Genomic DNA, 20,531 nt, shown 5'->3' with positions numbered 1-20,531 from the left:
AAAAGAATCACTTTCAATATTTTTTTAAACAGTTTTTTTTCTTAATCAATGTTTTAGATTAGGACCAGACCCGGACCCAAATTCCCTCCCTACGGCCCTGGCGCTAAACCCGACTTTTGACTTGAACCCGAATCCGACCCCGGACCTAAACCCGACTTAAATAAAATCAAAAAATAAAAATAAAAATAAACTTTACAGAACACACTTTTGTTTTCTATTTTTAAAATTGAAAAACAAAAGTGGTTACAGAACGCATTTTTGTTTTTCAAAAACAAATTTTTTAAAAACAAAAATTTTACTTTCATTTTGTGATTAAAAAATTAAAAAACAAAAGTGTTACCAAACGACACCATAGTATATTACTTTTTTGTGTCTCTGCATTCTCTTTATGAATCAATAATAAATTAAATTAAAAATTTACATTAAAAATCCTGAAATCACATGCAGCTGATGGTGTTATATGGGATTGAAGTCCTGAAGTCACACTTGCCAGAGCACCACCTGTTCACACCACCACAATGACATTAACAGTTAGATATCATAAAAAAGAAAATATTTTCTTGGTTAGATCATCCAAATTAGGCTGGAGTTTTTTCTCCCTATATACCTAGCTAACCTAGTGTTTCTTCCCACTATATATGAATGTGAATGTTTAATTACAGCTTTGTACAGTATATATACATAAAAGTACGGTACATAAAACAAAAATTAGTAAAATCTATTTCAAAGATATGTACAAATTCAAATATATATATACATAATATTTTAGTTCCTCAGGTAAAGGCCAATCTATATTTAAGCAAAAGTTAACAGAAGTAAGCATTGATACACATACATATAAGCCAAAAGTACTTAGTCACGGTCTCTCCCTATAAACTCACTATTTATATAAATATTTATATACACTCCATTATTGTATATACGTATCTACATTTTGAGGGTCACCCTTTATCATATATATATATACACGTAAAAAATTTCTCTTAATTATTTCTTTCCCACTCAAATATCACCTCTCTCTCTCTCTGCATGGTCTCATATTATTTCATGCAGAAAATGCAAACCGTAATTCCCAAACTACCCCTCGTCCTCCTCCTCAAACCATTCCTACTCTCCCTCTTCTTCTCCATTCTCTTTCTCACTCTTCTCTCCTCCCAAACGCCACGTCACCCCAAATCCACAACCGCTTCGGCCGGCTCCGACCTCCGAATCCGACCCGGTTACACCACCTACGAATCCTACATCCACCACCAGCTTAACAAAACCCTCAACCCAAGACTCCGCAAAATATGGACCACGAGCGATTGGGACCGGAAAGTCCGAGTCTTTACCGCATTCTTCGCTAACCTCACGCGCCGTAACCTCCTCTCAAACTCATCCAAATCGCTCTGTATCGGGGCCCGCGTAGGCCAGGAGGTTTCGGCCCTTAGGCGCGTTGGCGTCTCTGATTCAATCGGAGTCGACCTCGTCCCTCACCCGCCGCTCGTGGTAGGGGGTGACTTCCACGCGCTTCCATTCGCGAACGAGACGTTCGAGTTCGAGTTTTCGAACGTGTTCGACCACGCGCTGTACCCGGAGAAGTTCGTTGGGGAGATCGAACGGACGATGAAGGGTGGAGGAATCTGCGCCCTACACGTGTCGATTAATAAAAGGGGTGATAAGTACTCGGCTAACGATCTGTTTAGTGTGGGCCCTTTGGTTGAGTTGTTTAAAGAGTCTGAGCTTGTGGAGGTTAGACCCGTCGACGGCTTCGGCCTCGATACTGAAGTCGTTTTTCGGAAGAAAATTATTCATCAATAAAATGTTATATATTATTAATTGTAATATTTATTCTAATTTCTTATGTTTTAGTTTAATGTATGATGATTGTACTGAAGTACATTAATTAGTTAGTTTCATATATGATCTACTAGAGACAGATTTTAACTGTTATATATTTCATTTATAATTTATTTATTTGTCAATAATGGATGTCTATCATTTTATCTTATCTTATTTACCCAAAAAGATATCGATCCTTCCAACTGACTATATTATTGAAAGAGGAGTGTTGGTATATATGATATGCAGAAAGAAAAACGAGTAGGAAATAAGATTGATATTAATGGGGATATTATAATTTTGAGATATTGTTTACTTCTATCAAAATAGCCTTATTACATGGTTTTCTAGTATTGCTAAAATTGATATAATCACAATTGTGCCATGTAAAAGATGTAAAGGAGATGTTGAGAAATTAGGGTTTCATCTCAAAAATACAATTAATTATAAGAAAGTTTTATATAGGCAACTAACATAAAATAAAAGACTAAAATAAAAAAGATAAAAATGTTATATTATTATTAGATAATATAATACATAGATTAAATATGTGTAATAAACTAATAATATGTAACATATGACAATTTATATTATTTGTCATTATTTAGATCTACCATTATCACCAATATTAAAAGTGTGAAAGGTGTACACATCTTAATTTGAAATTCTTAGTTATGGTATTCATGAGTTACATCTCTTTATTGAGTCCATAACATCCATGGAGGTTAATTTGAATTTCAAATGGTGATATCCTAAACACTATATAAAGGAGGTCTATGGTGCTCATTTGAGAGTAAGAGATAAGAAGTTTTCTATCAAAAAAACACTTTGTTAGAAAACCCTAAGGCTTGATAATTCCCAAAGCTATTTCCTAGAGAGTTCCCTTAGTGTTTAGAGATAGGGAGAAATAAGCTTTTGGACAAAGAAGGTGTAATACCTTGTTCAAGTTATGGTGATCCCCACTAATCTACACTCAAAGTTGTGAGTGAGTGTATATACATATATTCTTCTTTTATTATATATATGTATTATATTACATGTGTTGTTATCTTCTTCATCTACCTTTCATATATATATATATGTAATATATATAGTGTATATATATGTATTGTAATATATTTTTTTAGTCAATCTCTTTTATTATCCTTGTATTATTTTTACAATTGAGTTGATCTTGATTTATCATTCATTATAATAATATCTCTAACAAAAAATAACCCTAAATAACTATTTAACACCCTCCCTCCAAGCATTGAGAGTTTGCTTAAAGAAAAACAAAAATGAGAAATTGTATGAGACTTAGTAAAAAAGTCAACAAGCTGCATCGATGAAGGAACAAACGGCAAAGTAATGGTGTCCAATTTTAGATGGTGACGAGTAAAATGACAATCAATCTCAATATACTTGGTGTGTTTATGAAAAATTGAATTGTGAGCAATCTGAATGACGCTTTGATTGTCACAATACATAGAAGTAGGACAAGAGTGAGTGTACTCGTATCTACAAGTAACCATCTCAACCAAACAATTTAGTAGTAGACGTCATGACACGATACTCAGCTTCCGTAGAAGATTGAGAAACAACATACTACTTCTTGCTCTTCCAAAAAATAAGGGAATCTCCCAAAAAGATATAGAAATCAGTGATAGATTTTCAGTCTGTGGGATCACGACCATGATCTGCATCACAGTAAGCTCGTAACTCTAGAGAGGAGGTGGAAGGCAGTAGTATGCTCTGAAAGATGGTACCCCGAAGATACCGTGGAATGCGAAGAACAACAGCCCAATCAACATTATAGTAGGAGAAGCAAAAATTTGACTAACAATATAAACAACATCTGCAATGTAACGTCCTACTCATAGGAACACCACGTGTTGTGCTTACAGATAGCTAATCCCGTTAATCGGGGTCCATAAGCCAAGTGATTTAAAAACTAATATTAAACTTAATTTAACTAAATAACTTGCATTATTACAAACTTATTTCAAATCAAAACATTTATAGATACATATCCGGGATCCCGTAAAATTTATTTTTAAAATATTACAAGTCATTCTTACCGGCCAACCTAAGCGGCAAAATTAAAATTTCTACACAATTTCCTGTTGGACCCATCCCTTGTGGTCTAACTTTGTTAATACATGTACAACTCATCTTCAAAACTCTCAAACTCATGGCTAAAGCGACAGCGCCTAACTAGTGCCTACACATTAGAGCACCCATGAGCCAAGGCCCAACAAGACAGAATAATAAAACATCATGAATAATTATAACAATTACACTTCATAGTATGCCAATACATATATACTGTGTCACCGCACTTTATATTACATTATTCCATATATTATAATGTCACTATAACTAATGTCTATATAGCATAGACCCACGTATTATGCTCACACGTCTCTTTTACATTTAAGGCCTTACTAGGATTTGTCTCGGTTATAATTGCCAAGTCTAACCTGATTATGCCTTACCCACGTAACTCTACTCATATATACATAATCCATACATTATGCTCTCACAGTGGTTCATCCTAATGATATTTATCAGGGCTAACCTAGTTATGTCTTATACATATAACTCTTGATATATAAATATGCATACAATACATTTAGTATATACTCAACCATATGAAGTTTTACGGTAATAACCCTAACTTGCACAACTCTAATCATTCACTCACATAATACATTATAGCATGCTCAAGAAAATTCATATTTAGGGTAGTAATCCTAATTCGCCATATATATATTTATGGTGGTAACCCTAATTCACAACAACATAATTACTTAAGGTAATAACCCTAATCTACAATATAAATATTAAGGGTAATGACCCCAGTTCACGACACATATTAACTTAGGGTAATGACCCTATAAACTCATGCTTTCATCTAATTAATCTTATTGTATATTATTGGATATTCATGCCAATTCATACTTAGGGTAAGAACCCTAGCTCTCAGTTTCACTATAACAATCATACAATATATAATTGCGACATTGTGCTATACTCTATGTGCATAATTTATTATCTTACCTGATTTCTAACGTATGAGGAGAAATCTCAATCCATAGGTGATCCTGACCAAGTGCTAGTATTCCTAATCACAATTCTCGAGTTTATACACAACAGGGTTAATCTCCAATTCCATAAAATATTTTTATAAAATTAGGACTCACATACTGGACCAAATAATAGAGCTCTCCACGAGATTTCCAACGATATGTAGAATGTTCAAAATGGAATTCGAAATCAAAAGTTATGACTAAAATAATTTACAAAATATTTCTGTTCTACTGATTGAGAGGGCCGCGACCTTGCACCAAACGTCACAACTCTTGGCTCCTTACATGGAGCAAAAATGCCCAAAAGTTAAAGGTCGTGACTCACATGAACCAGGTTGCGGCGCTTAGTTCAAAATCCAGAAAAATTAGAATTTTCACTCCGAAAATGCACCAAAACACATCCACAATTAACCATACTTTTCATACAAACTTTTGATGCAAAAAAAGTGGTTTCTAAACCTATAGTAAAAAATATCCACATAAACCATGCTTAATATACACAAGATTAAGAACAAAACTCACATAATTTTTATATCAAAAGCCTAGTAAATACAAATTCAAATCCAATCTCAAAGTTTAACATTGCTAGCTCTCAAATCACAATACCAAATTGACCAAAAATCAAAATTCATGCATCAATTTAAATTACCACAAAGTTACCACAATAAAACCTTAACTTTCATCCATGGAATTAATACCATAAAATTATTTCAAGAACACCATGAAGAATATCATTCAAATTCAAACCCTAGGATAGGAATTTCAAAAATTACAACTATATAAAAATGAAACCAATACTTCAATTACCCTTCCAAGCTAAGCTCAAGAATCTAAGACTAAGATCTACTTCAATTTGCAACAATTCGTCCTCAAAATCAAAGAAATTTTCAAAGAGAGAAGAAGAGAGAGTAGAGAGGTGGTGGGAGTCTATGAAACCAGAAAAAATAAAGTTTATTTCATTAAATTTCAGAAATAAGTCAAATATATCACCTTTACTAAGTTAAGGTCAAATGACCATCTTGCCCTTAGGGCCAAAAATCAACATACTTAGTATTCAAGGGCATAAAAGTCAGCTCTAATCACACATAATTCCAAAACCATCATATATATCACACATTAATGCAATATCACATTATTCATAATTTTGGACTCCAAACCCAGTTCGAGCCAAAATACCCGTTTGTGACTATACCGTGCTAACTTGTCAAAAATTACCTGCAGTAAGGTAATATAAACATACTATATAATAATATAATCCATTAGCACAATAAACATCAAAATTATGATTTTACCCTTCTCAGGTTAAAATTATGAAAATACCCCTAACTCATAAATAGGGTCTTATAAATGATAATTCTCAAATAATTTCATATAATTAATTATATAATAATATAATTACTCAATTATAGTTAATTTATTTTAATTAGGGTTGCTAATCTATTTTCTAATCCCAGAATATTACATGCAATGTCCAGACGAGTAGTACTGAGATAAACCAAATTGCCAACAATTGCGCGATACAAAGTAGGATCTTCCAAAAGAGAGCCATCAGAAGGAGAATACTAAACATTCAAATCAGAGGGAGTGTCAACAACTGTAGTATTAGTAATTAAGGTGAGCACGCTCAATAATGTTAGTAGTGTACTTTGACTGAGAAAGAAGATAACCTTTTGGAGAAAAGGCAACTTCAATACTCAGAAAATAACGCAAAGAACCCAAATCCTTCATCTCAAACTGATAAGCTAATTTTGACTTTAACATTTCAATTCCCTACAAATCAAACTCTATAATAATCATATCATCAACATACAAGGAAAGCAGAATAAGACCTGTAGATGTGCACTTGATAAATAAAGTTGAATCATGATCACTTGAAATAAAACCAAGAGACAAAATAACAGCAGAGAACTTCTGAAACCATCCACGGGGAGCTTGTTTAAGACCATAAAAGGCATTTTTAGCTTGCAAACTTTGCCATGCTTATGAGAAGCACTAAGAGGAGGAATCATGTAGACTTCCTCATGTAAGTCACCATTCAAAAAGGCATTCTTAACATCCGTTTGAGATATAGTCCATTGACGAATTGATGCCACTGCTATAAGAGTACAAACAGTAGTCATTTTTCCAACAGGAGCAAAAGTCTCCTTAAAGTCCATACCATAGTGTTGTGAAAAACCCTTAGCCACTAATCGAGCCTACTACCATTTGATAGACCCATCGGACTTGGTCTTGATTTTATACACCCAATGAGAACCAATAGCATGTTTACCAAGAGGCAAAAGTACCAAATCTCAAGTATGAGTCTTTTGCAAAACAAACAGTTTTTCATTCATAGCACACTGCCAAAGGGGGTCAATAACTGTCTCTTTATAGGACAAAGCCTCAGAAAAACAATGAATAGATGCTAAAAACAGAGTAAAAGAAGCAGAATAAGAAGAGTATGTAAAATTTGGTTGGCGAGTAGACTTACGAATGCGCTAAGGATAGCGAGGAGGAGGGTCCACAATCTCAAAAGGATATGGAACAGGTGCATAGGAGGGAAAAGAGCGATTTTAGGTTACAAAGTACCAGTATCTAATGGAGGGGTGATTTCAGGTTGTAAAGTACCAGTATCTAATTCTTGAGACCCTCCAACACGATGCATGCGAGAGTAATGAAGAGGAGAAGGAACTGTAGGAGTAGTGGATGATTCAGACTCAGAGAATAGGTCAATGTTGAATAAGATCTATTTTTATCAAATTATGAGAAGTGCCAGGAATAGTAAAAAGGTATATGCTCAAGAAAAATAACATGACGAGATACATACAATTTATGAGAAACTAGATGAAACAACGATAGCCCTTTTTCCCTTCCCCATAACTAAGAAACACACAAAGACTAGAGTGTGACGATAATTTTGTATGCTCTACACTAGGACAAAGCACAAAATAAGTAGAACTAAAGAATCTTAAAGAAGATCGATTAGTCAAGAATACAACCATATAGTTTCTCAAAAGGAGACAAACCTGAAATGGAAAAAGACGGAATCATATTAATTAGGTGAACTGCAGTTAGAGCTGCCCACTACAACAAATAACTCTATTACTGGCGGGTTTATTGCCGGCGGAACTCACCCGCCGGTATTAATAGGGGTATTACCGGCAAAAATAGCCATCCGCCGGTAATAACTATATAATTAATATTATATTAAATAAATAAAAAAAATTATTTTAAATTTATTATTACCGGCGGGTTTGGATTAATACCGGCGGAATCCCGCCTCGAAAAAAGTGGGCGGGATTTTTACCGCCCAACTTTTTGAATTTAGTATTACCGGCGGATTAATACCGGCGGGACCCGCCGGTATTAATCTGGGATTCTGACCGTTTTTATTAATACCGGCGGAACCCAATTAATACCGGCGGGTCCCGCCGGTATTAAAAATCTATATAAACCCCTCCCCATTTCAGAATACCATTTTTTCCATTTCCTCACTCCCCACCTTCTCCATTCCACCTCCCCTCCCCGTTTTCAAACACATTCCGCCCCCTTCTCCGGCATCATTTCCCCGACACCGCCAGTGCGCCGCCCGTCTACCACCGCCAGTGCATCGGTAATGATTTCGTTTTTCTTTTTTCTCTGTTTTACATATATTATTTTTTTTCTTAATATCTAATTTTTTTCTCCATCTTTAAAGTTTGGGATAAATAATCTGTGGGGAAGAAATTTCTGAGTAAAACGCCGGGATCGGTTGGTGTACTAAATATTTGGAGGTTAGTTCTTACAATATTTGTGTATATATATCTCATAAAAATAATTTTTTTTCTGTAAAAAATATTATATATGTATGTATACTGTGTATTGTGAATGGAAAATGTGTTATATTTGAAAAATTTTAGTTTAGTGTATTTTTAATTGCTGTTTTGTGTATACTGTGTACTGTAAATTATATATTTTGTATATATGCTGTGTGTTGTGAATGAAAAATTTGTAGATATTGTCAATTTATACACAGTGTATACATTATATACGGTATATACAGTGTATATACTGTGTATATAGTACAGTGTATACACTGTATATATAATATACACAGTATATATACAGTGTATATAGTACACTGTATACACAATATATACTGTTATATACAGTGTATATACACTGTATATACTGTATAGTTAATATATTGTTATATATATTATGGAAAAAATAAATGTAATTTATAGAGTTTTGTATTAAATTTTTTGTAAAAATTTTGTGTCATTAATATTTTACAATAATAAACAACTTTTAAATATGTATAAAATTTATATACAATTGACTATTTTTAAAAAATGTAATAAAAAAATTAAGATAAATCTATATTTTTGAAAAAAAAAATACTCATAAGTTAAATATTTTTTAACATAAAAAAATAAACTTTTTCATGTAAATATTAAATAAGATTTTAAAATCTAAATTTTATTTTTTTAATACTTAAAATTTAACAACAAAAAGTTTCTGAAATTTTAACATTAAAATATGTAAAGAATAAATATTAATAAAATAATAATTTCTTTAATTTAAAAAAAATTAATAAAAAGCAATTTTAATATAATATATACTTAAAAAATAAATATAAAACCAAAAAAAAAATATTTTAATGTAAAGAATTAAACTTTTTTATGATTTTAATTATAAGTTTTTTTTAAAAAAACGATTTAATATAGGAAAATATTTTTAAATAATATTTCTTTAAAAAATTAATTAAATAATATAATTTTAACATTAAAATATATAAAAGAAAATATTAATAAAATAATAATTTTTTTAATATAAAAAAAATTAATAAATGAAAATTTTATTGTAATATATACTTGAAAAAAATATAAACTCAAAAAAAAATAATATTTAGATGTAAAATATTAAAATTTCTTTCACAATTTTAATTATAATTTTTTTAAGAAAAAGATTCAATATAGGAAAATATTTTTTAAATAATATTAAATAATATTTCTTTAAAAATTAAAAATAGAAAATATATTTAATAAAGAATGTTTATTTTAATAATATATAAATAATTGTGAAAGTATTAAAATAATAATAATTTTTTTTAATAAAATAGCATAAAATATCATAAAATAGCATAAAATTGCATAAAATTTTATCATTAAATTTTTCTTTATACTATTAAATCTTATGTCTTCATAAAATTTTAGATGACAATCGACAAGTCTTGGACCACTTTGCGAAATCGTAGATGTCCACAATATTGGGATGGTCTAAATGTATTTTTGGAGATGGCCTCGAAATGTAAAGATTGTGATGGTAGAATTAGGTGCCCATGTGTAAGATGTGTGAACAATAGGCTTCAAACTTTACCTGTTGTGAAAGCACATATATTCGATTGGGGTTTTTTTACTGGTTACGAGAAGTGGACATACCACGGGGAAGCAGAATCTAGTGCCACTAATGCAATGAATGACCATGATGACGCTGATGATGATACTGAAATTGACGAGATGATTCCAATAGTGGATGACTTCCTTCAGCCGTCATTCGAAATAGATGATAATCCTGATGCAAATCAATGGCGCGACGAATTATTTGAAGAAATTGAGGCCGAGTTGTATCCTGGTTGTGATTGGATATCTTCTCTTAACTTTTTGGCAAAGTTATTGCATTTGAAAGTTAGGGGAAAGATTCCTAACAACATATTTGATGAATTACTGAAGTTATTAAAATTTGCTTTTCCAAAGGAAAATAAAATTCCATCAAACTATTATGATGCCAAGAAAAAATTGAAAAAATTAGGATTGGGGTATGAGTCTATTCATGTGTGCAAGCACAATTGCTGTTTATTTTACAATGAACATGCAAATGAAGATTCATGTCCAGTCTGTGGCACTAGTAGATGGATAACTTCAGAAAATTTAGGAGCAAAAAAGGTGCCTCATAAGGTGATGCATTACTTTCCATTAATTCCGCGACTGAAGAGATTGTATACTTCAAGGCATACGGCTAAATACATGGTATGGCACCACAGTGGTAAATCAAAAGATGAGGGTGTGATGCGACACCCTGTGGATGGTGCAGCGTGGAAGGACTTTGATGCCAAACACCCTGATTTTGCTAGTGAACTTCGAAATGTTCGTCTCGGTTTAGCTGCTGATGGCTTTAATCCATTTGGCAATATGAGACAAGCTTACAGTATGTGGCCTGTAGTTTTGGCGAACTATAATCTTCCACCTTGGTTATGTATGAAAGATAATAATTTTATGTTGACCATTCTAATTCCTGGAGATAAATCACCCGGAATGGACATAGACATATTTTTAAGACCCTTGGTGGATGAGTTGAAGGAGTTGTGGGTTAACGGAGTAGATACGAGAGATTGTCGAACCAACACTGTATTCAAGTTGCCAGGACACTACTTAAATTTAATGAAATTCCTCAACACTTTAAAGACCAAATTGTACAAAAAATGAAGGTAAAACACATTAACAAGTTTAATGTTTCAAATAATTAATTTCAATTAACACATAATTTTTTAACAAATACTATTTGTTTGTAGTATTTGTACGATATTGATGGCCATCCTGAGCCTGAAAAAGTGATGAGTACTCTTTATCATGAGATGAAGAGAAGATATTCTGAGAGAAAGAATATCAGGCACACGTGGTTTTGGGAACATTATTCCGGGGATCCAAATGATTTGGCAAGTGTTATTGAAGCAGTACCTGATCACTGCACTACCGAGAGTTGGAAGCAAATCATTGACTTATTTTTGAGCCCAAAATTCAGGGCGCGTTCAAATCAAAACAAGAAAAATAGAGGAGAAATGCAGTATTTGTCAACACAAGGCTCGAGGTCGATGGCAGCATCTCGAAATGAACATGTAAGTAAAATTATCAACTTTCTATTAGAAATTTCTTTTATACTAAGCACAAACTAACTCTATTTTTAAACAGGACGTCCCCGAAGACTACGTAATTGATACTTGGAAGAAAGGCCACCTCAAAAAAGGAATAGAAGACACTTGGATCAGCGAGACATGCAAAGAACTACATGTAAGTTTCAATATGTTTTTTAATAATTTTCTTACAACTAATGCATGTTGTTGTTATTGTATTTCTAATATTTTATTTGATCAGGAGAAAATGCTTGAAGAGGTTGCTAGCATGACGGATACAGAAGATGATTCCAGCGATGGGTCTGCTAGCAAATATAAGCAATTGAAAGCTATGAATAAAGTTCTTGGGAGCCGGTCGGACTATCTAAGAGGATTGGGTTATAAATTGAAAGGCAGCTCGACATCAAGTTCTAGTACTCAAAGTCGAGCTCAATCACAAGTACCGACTTCATCCATTACTCCGGAAGATATGGGAGTCTTCGCCGAGTTTATGTTAAAAATGCGTGATAAGATTGATCAGTCTGGCACCTCCAGTGACGCGTCTCTGCATGACCCGCGGTTTAATAATTTTTTACAAAAATTTTTACCATCACAACCGCAAGGTAGCGCGTCCAGTTCAGCCCCCCCTCCAACGTCAATGCCACAACAACAACAACAACAACAACAACAACCACGATCGCCTCAGCAGCCCCAGTTTTTTCAACAACGACAACATCATTCTCCCAACATGTCTGCTGGCTCTTCACAATCGCCTCAGTTGCATTACATGTTCGGGCTTCCCTCACAGTCTCCTCCTATATTTTTTTTGGAAGCCGCTGGAGGATCTCAGACACAACCTATGGTTGGTAATATTGGAGGCTCATCCCAACAACCATACCCTGTGTACGGTCAATTTGGGTCATTGTTGCAGCAACAACCTGTGTATGGTCAAATGGGAGGATCTCCACAACAGCCTATGTATGGAGGCTTTTTCAGTGCTCAGAGTCAGCAACAACAGCAACAACCAATTTTGGTTCGCCCCCACCCTCGACAATATGTGGAGATCTTACCTACGCCGCAGACTGGACAACCTTATTACCCTGCCCCGCCGGCTCAATCCCGTGAGAATATTGATGGTTCAAGACTTAGCTCAAATGCAGATGAATTTTTAGAATTTACTGATTTGAACAATGATAGTTAGGTTTTTTTTAATTATGTGTTATGTTTTAAAGTTTATTTAAAGACAATTTCCTAATTTTATTTAAGATAATATAATTTTTATTGTGATGGACAAATTAATTTTACTACTTAATTTCTTAATTAATGTTTAATGCTTAATTTCTTAATTTTGATATTTTATTTCTAATTAATATATTTATTTATAAAATAGTTATTATAATTAATTTAATTATATTAAATAATCAAAATAATATTTTTTTTAATATTTAAAATTATTATTACCGGCGGATGGGTCCGCCGGTATTTATCATTATAATATATTTTTTTTAATATTTAAAAATATTAATACCGGCGGACCCCACCGCTATTAATCCGCCGGTATTAATATTATTACCGGCGGAATCCCCCTTTCGTCGGTAATAACCATTTTTAGCGACCAATTAATGCCGGCGGATAATTACCGGCGGATTCCGCCGGTATTAATTATTACCGGCGGTCTAGTTACTTATTACCGGCGGATGCTTCCGCCGATAATAATGAAATCTGTTGTAGTGGCCTCCCCCCAAAACTAACTAAGAACAAAATATGACAACAAAAGAGAACGAGTAGTTTTAACAATGTGCCTATACTTTTTTTTCAGCCACACCATTTTATTTGGGTGTTCAGTATAAGAAGTTTGATGCACATTTCCATCTAAGGCAAGTGAATCAACAAATTTATTTAAAGTATACTCACTACCTTGTCACATCTAGAACATTTAATAGCAGCATCAAGTTGAGTTTTTACATAAGCTCGAAAACGATCATAAATACTATAAAAGTCAGAACAATGTTTCATAAGAAAAATCCAACAAAAATGAGTGTGATCATCAATAAAAGAAATATAGTATCGATAACCCCCTTTTGTAACAACAAGAGAGGGTTCCCACACATCAGAGTGTACTAAATTAAGGGATGCAACAGAACAAATTGTACTTTTATTGAAAGGTAAATATTTAATTTGCAAGTTTACATCCACTACAATTAGAAATATCATGAGGTTGCACATTTCCTAAAGTTCCTTTAGAAGCTAAAAATTTTTAAACGAGACTCTGAAACATGACCAAGGCGAGAGTGCCACAAATAAAAACTAGAAGATGAAGGAGACAAACGAAAAGAAGACAAGTCTACACTAGGAGCTGCATATACTAGTAATATCAATTCATCCAAAACATATGATTCCCTCGCCTATGGTCGATCGTAATCAGCATAAAATACATATTTAAAATAATAAAATAACGCCTATTACAAATAGACAATAATTATAATAAAATAGGACTACTCGCCAATATATATAAAATAGTAATTCCACAATTATGTACTCTTAAATTGATTCTTTTAATAGATGAGTTAAAATAACTCAATATTTTATAGCTCAGAGTTCTCTCAATAGATGAGCTAAAATAGTTCAATCTTTTTATTATAGAGAAAAAATTATAAAATTGAGCTTTCAACGAGTGAGGTTATAAACTTTAATTATTTTACATATTTTTTAGCTTAATGAATAGTGCTTAATTAAATGTAGAGATAACTAATTGAGTTAACTATATTTTAATATTATTTTCATAATGTAAAATTTTTTGGTAAAATAGATAAAGCAGAGTTTTGATGATATATTTAAATAATAGAGTAAAGAAATTGATGGGAGTGCTCTTAATAGATTTACCCTTAGCTAAACATTTTTTTAATTATTTTTTTATTATTTTCTTCTCTTTTTTTCACATTATTTATATTAATAAATACATAAAATAAATTAAGTGAATAAGATATATTTGAAAATATATAATATATTTAAATTATGTAGATAAAAAAATAGAATAGTTTATGTATGTTATTATGTAAAAGTTTGATATAAAATAGAAAAAAGTAGAATTTAGTAATGTATTTTAAAAGATAGATTAGGAAAATTATTATGAGTTTTGAGTTGTAATTTAACTTTATAGTTATATACATTATCTGTTGGAAGTGCTCTTTAAACTTAATTATTCAAGTCTCCAATATATTCTTCTATATTTTGTTTTTTTACATTGATCATTACAAGTTTATAATTATAACCACACCCTAATAATATTAATTGTGTGCATTTGGTTATGAACAAAAACAGCTAAAAAACAAATTAAGGAAAATGTCGTATTATACATATCTTTATATATTAAAAGTGTCTATCTAACGGTATTTCTTGGTTTAACAGAATATACTTAAAAATAAAAGAATATTCTGTTAAATTTAACGATTAGGTTTGATCTTCCGTTAACCAATAAACTAATAATTAAACCCAAAAAATTAAACAATCTTTTAAATATTAATAATCTCTTTTTAAATTAAAAAAAATCATCTTAGCCACATATCTCTCTAACAAACTTATCTTGGGAGAATATTAATAATTAACATATATTAAAAATTATAAAAATCAATCAATAGTCATATCTGTCAAAAAGAATTTAATTTATTAATAAACTAATAATTCGTAACTAACCATAACCCTAAATCTAAGCACTACCACCTCCTCCTAATAATTTTCTCAAGCCGCTCTCTTCACTCCATATCTATCTCTCTTCCTTTTGTCAACATTTACATCTATATACAATTTAATTAAGCTATGCATAGTTTACACACCAATTTTATACGTACAAATATGTATATGTCTATGTATGTTAAATAATATATATTTCCTTCCTCTTTCAATGCAGAATAATTAATAAATAATAGTAGTTCAACACAAAGAGGTTTTATAGCTAATTGGTGGAGTTAATAATCATCTATCATATGATAAGGTATGTTTTATTTTTTATTGCTTATATATGGCGGTAATAACATTACAATCTAAAATTACTTTAAATATTTTGTGATCAACATACTCTTTATTAATTTTGGTGGCTCGCACACAGATTTGTGCATATATATGATATTTATTTTGTATTATTGTATTTGAGTACTTTTGATCATGTTTAACATATGTTCAATATTTTGTACATTGATATATTTATACATTCACTGTAAATAATTTTTTTCTTTCTTTCTTAATTGTGTGTATATGAAGACAATTTTTTTCTTTAAACATGTATATGAAGACGATTTGGTCGGGGTCGACAAGTTTGTAAGTAGCATGAAATATTCTTAAAATAATCTCATATATTTACGAAAGTCTCATCTTTTTTTTTTGTTTTTTTTTATATCTATTAAGATTGTTAATTATTATCCAATTACCATCTTAAAACTTCCTCTTCATCTATATAATATATATATACATCATATTATAAGACCCTTTTAATTAATGTTCTTTGAAAAAAAGATAATACTTTTTATGTGATTAATTTTTATAATTAGGATTTCATTCTTAATTTATTTTAATATTAAATTCATAATGCCTAATTATTATTTAAAAATTATTGAAAACCTCTATAAATTATTATTCTATTTATTTAATTTTCTTAATTTTTATTATATTTTAATAATTTATACTTATTAGTTAATTTAAGTTTAAATCTTTCACTATATTATTTTTCACGTTCATATTTGAATTTTAATTTCGTTAGATATTTTCTTATTTGTATTCTATTTTTCTTCATTATTATTATTATTATTATTTATTAACCTTAATATTTCTTTTGTAACTTTTCGTTAGTTTTAAATTTCAATGCCGCTAGATATTTTCTAAGTTTTTATTGATATTTTTTTTTAATTTATTAGTATTAATTAAGTTTATTTTTAGTTTTAAATTGTTATTATAAAAACGAATAAAAGCTGAGAGAGAGATAAAAATAAGTATCTATTTATATATCTATATCTATATATCTATCTAAAATATTTGTTTAGTTTATTAGTATTTTTTTTTCTCTCAAGTTTGTCACTAATTTAGTTTTAGTCACAACAAGTATTGTGACTAATCTCTATTTTAGTCACAACAAGTATGCTGAGGATTTTCTAACCTCTATTTCTTTTATTTTACTATAATGTTTGAAAATATTAATTTACCATATTAATTTATTTTTCTGTATAAAAAATATTAAAATTTTTAGTAGAATAATTATTTGACACATATTTTATTTTTATAAAACAAATCGTTCAAATAATTATACTATTTTAATTATTGACTAAAATAAATAACTAAAATATTAAATAAAACTAACACTACGTGGCTTGGCACGTAACAATCACCTAGTATACATATATATGGATAATTAATTATTAAGGTCTCGTGAGTGTTTTTCTTTCTCTCCCTGATTTGTGGTGGGTGTTAATACCAATGCTTCATCATCAGATGTAAATAGTACTACTGTGTTCTCCCTCTCTCTCGTTTTCATTAATTTTGAGTTTTTGATTTTTTTTTCTTGGCATGATCAGATCAGTACTGACACATGATATATATTATTTATATATCTTCATGTAGCTATAGCCATTATTATTTATATATATACGATATATATTCGACAATAGTAGTCACGTATATATACATTCACATTATCATGATTCAGATTGATTTATCATTATCGAATAATACCAAAAATTTCAGCATATATATATATCAGTCACATTCACATTTTATACAAATATATTTGTGGTCTCACATTATATGTTTAATCATCATATATATATATATAAGTATACAGAGAGTAGTACTGTATCAGTATAATAATGTGAATGACTGAATCATATATAATCTAATTTAAGAGACCTTTTATATATAATATTGAAATGTTTGTAGTTCATTTTATTTTTATAAATAAATTAATAAATAATAATAAGTGCACTGTTTGATTATTTATTAACAATTGAAACCCGCATGCACTATAGTTGGCTGAGTGACTTCTCAATTTGCCAAAGCATATCTATAGTTAATTAGTTATATATATATATATATATTAGCATATTATATATTTGTATATATATAACATATTCATTTTATCAAAGAGATCCATATGGAAATGGGATCCAATTATATAGCATGCTCTTGATCGATCTGTCATGGGGTACTGTTCATTGCATGCATGTTTCTCTATCCTCCATTAACCCATTCTCATTTATTTCCGTGTGTTGCATACAAGTTTGGCCTTATCTATCTTTATGTCTTTTCTACAATTAATAATTATAAATATCATGATGAAAAAGGAAAGTGACATCTTTAATAATTAGTTTTTAGAAGTTTCACTTTGTTGATATATACATGTTTGGAAATGTTATATATGTCCAAGTCCAATAGTGTCATTTTATGTTTGATTTAAGAGATTTAGGTTGTGTTCAAAATTATTATTAAATTATAATAAAAAAGAATAATAATATTATGTTAGAAAATTTAAACTACTCAAGATGAAACAAAACAATTCATCAATAGATAAAATAAATTAAGAAACCAAAAACTAAAATATAACTTACGAAAGATCAAACAACTAAAATATAACTTACGAAAGATCAAACAATGATAGAAAACCAAACTCAACTAATAGAAACACAATTGAGAATGATTTAATCAACATTACAATGGTGGATTCTCTCTCGATCACTCAATCCCCAAGCATACACAAATGGGCTCCTTTGTTACGTATATTGTATTAGTATTATTTAATATAATAGTATGTTGTGTATTGATTAGAGATGGAAATTTATACTGCGGGGATGGGTAACCGCGGGGACCCGCTCCTAATAGGGAAGCATCTTAGTGGTTAATGGGGTGGTGGTGGGGGACAATTTCAATACCCGAAGCGGGGATGAGGCGGGGGCGGGGATAATACTATCCGCACCATATCCGACCCCGATATAGATATATATATAATTTTTTTTATTTTTTTTTCAAACTTTGACACATATTTAGTTTTTATTTTCTATTAGGTTATGCTTTTTTTAAGTAGGTTTATTTTTTATCTTCTATGAATTATGAATGCATAATAAATATTTGTGAGAATATTGGTTTAACTTATTTTTTCAATTATTTTAAATTTATTTGTTTTTTCATTTTACCTTAATGGATACCCGATGGGTTCCCCATAACCGATGGGTATTCCCCTACCCCGAATCTGTTGGTTATTAGACGGGGATGGGGCGGGGATGGGGTATAAATAGGTAGCGGGGATGGGGGCGCACTACAACAAAAAGGACTTTTTATCCCACTTTTTACATTGGAAAAAATAAAAAGTGGGATAAAAACTTTTGATCCCACTTTTACATTTGGAACCTTAAATAAAAGATAGGAACAAGGGCCTTGTTTGGCAATCGCACAAAAAAAGATGTTGGAAAGGAAATTTTTATGCATTTGCCAAACGCAACCTTAGCATTTTAAGTGAGACTTTTTATCCCGGTTTTTATGTAAAAACCGGGATAAAAAGTCCCACCCTATTTTTTTTTATAGCTGCACATATATAAAGAACATTTAGGTTTAGGGTTTCATTATATGTTCTCTTCCGCCGCTCTCTCTCTCTTTTTCCAGCTTGTAAGCCCTTCTCTCTCTCACTCCATGTTCTTTCTCTGCTACTCTCTCTCCTTTCCATGCTCTCTCTTCCTTCGTTCTCTCTCTCTCCATGTTCTCTCTTCCGCTGCATGAAGGACCAGCTCGTCCAGCCGCCTTTCTCCAGCCATGGAAGACCCAACAGAGGGCAAATCTGAGCCCCATACCCTCCAACACCTTCAGGTATTTTTTTTATCTTGTTCTTTTTTTTTTTTTTTTGCTAAAACTCTGATTCTCGATCATTATTCTAAATCTCTCTCTTTCTTTTTTTTTCTTAGGTTGATAGAGTTGATCTGTGGCCATTCGTCGGTCACAGTGCTTCTAGGTTCATGGCGTTTCGTGGTGCACGAAGCTTCTTCATTGGTGGTCCTTGATGAGTTTTTTTTTTTTGTTGTGAACCCTTGATGGTGTATTAATATGTATATTTTGGTATAAATTTTTGGAATCTAATTACAAAAACTGATTCAAGGAACTGATATATTTTTTTTTGATTTATTTTTTTATTTTATTTTTTACTTTTAATCCCGGTTATTTCATAAAAACTGGGATAAAAAGTCCCCCTTTTATCCCGGTTTTTATGAAATAACCGGGATAAAAAGTCCCCCTTTTATCCCAGTTTTTTAAAAACTTTTTATCCCACTCGCATATATCCCGGTTTTCATTTTAGCGAAAACCGGGATAAAAGGCCTTAAAAACCGGGATTAAAAGCCTTTGTTTGTAGTAGTGGCGGGGATTGCATTCCCCGTACATTAACCGACCAATTTTCATCTCTAGTATTGACTTATTAATACATTGTGTAAAATTATAATATATTTCAATAAACTCGACCCCAATACCGACTCCAGATCGGGTCCCGGTCCCAGTCTAGGTTCGGGTCCAGTCAAGTCCTACTCCTAAGTCCAAGGTCTTGGTCCGAGTCGGAGATTAGGATTGACCCCAGATTTTTTGTAAATACTATAATACAAGGTAATGCAAACTATTTGTTATATAATAAATAATACAATTTAGATTGTAGTAAAATTTTTAGACCTCAATTGTTTATAGGTCATGTCTCAGTGTACTCCTCCTCAATATAATCCTAGCCAGCCACCAAGACTTCTCCTTCCTCGGAAACAGGCTCTCCGACCTCATTA

The 20,531-nt window shown here is 31.1% G+C and overlaps 1 protein-coding gene across 1 annotated transcript; it reads left to right on the top strand.

Annotated features, from left to right (window-relative positions):
* Positions 1-432: 432 nt before the first annotated feature.
* Positions 433-1,915, top strand: LOC115711225 (uncharacterized). The gene has a single exon (XM_030639553.2). The coding sequence runs from the start codon at positions 1,030-1,032 to the stop codon at positions 1,798-1,800; it is 771 nt and encodes a 256-aa protein (XP_030495413.2). The 5' UTR covers positions 433-1,029; the 3' UTR covers positions 1,801-1,915.
* The last annotated feature ends 18,616 nt before the right edge of the window (positions 1,916-20,531 follow it).

The sequence above is a fragment of the Cannabis sativa genome, chromosome 3, assembly GCF_029168945.1.
Source record: "Cannabis sativa cultivar Pink pepper isolate KNU-18-1 chromosome 3, ASM2916894v1, whole genome shotgun sequence".
Taxonomy (NCBI): Eukaryota; Viridiplantae; Streptophyta; class Magnoliopsida; order Rosales; family Cannabaceae; genus Cannabis; species Cannabis sativa.
Note: the sequence above shows the minus strand (reverse complement) of the source record. Positions and strands in the feature narration are given on the sequence as shown.

Bases quoted from the DNA above. Each gene is read 5' to 3' on its own strand.
- LOC115711225 (XM_030639553.2), top strand. From the start codon at position 1,030: ATGGTCTCATATTATTTCATGCAGAAAATGCAAACCGTAATTCCCAAA.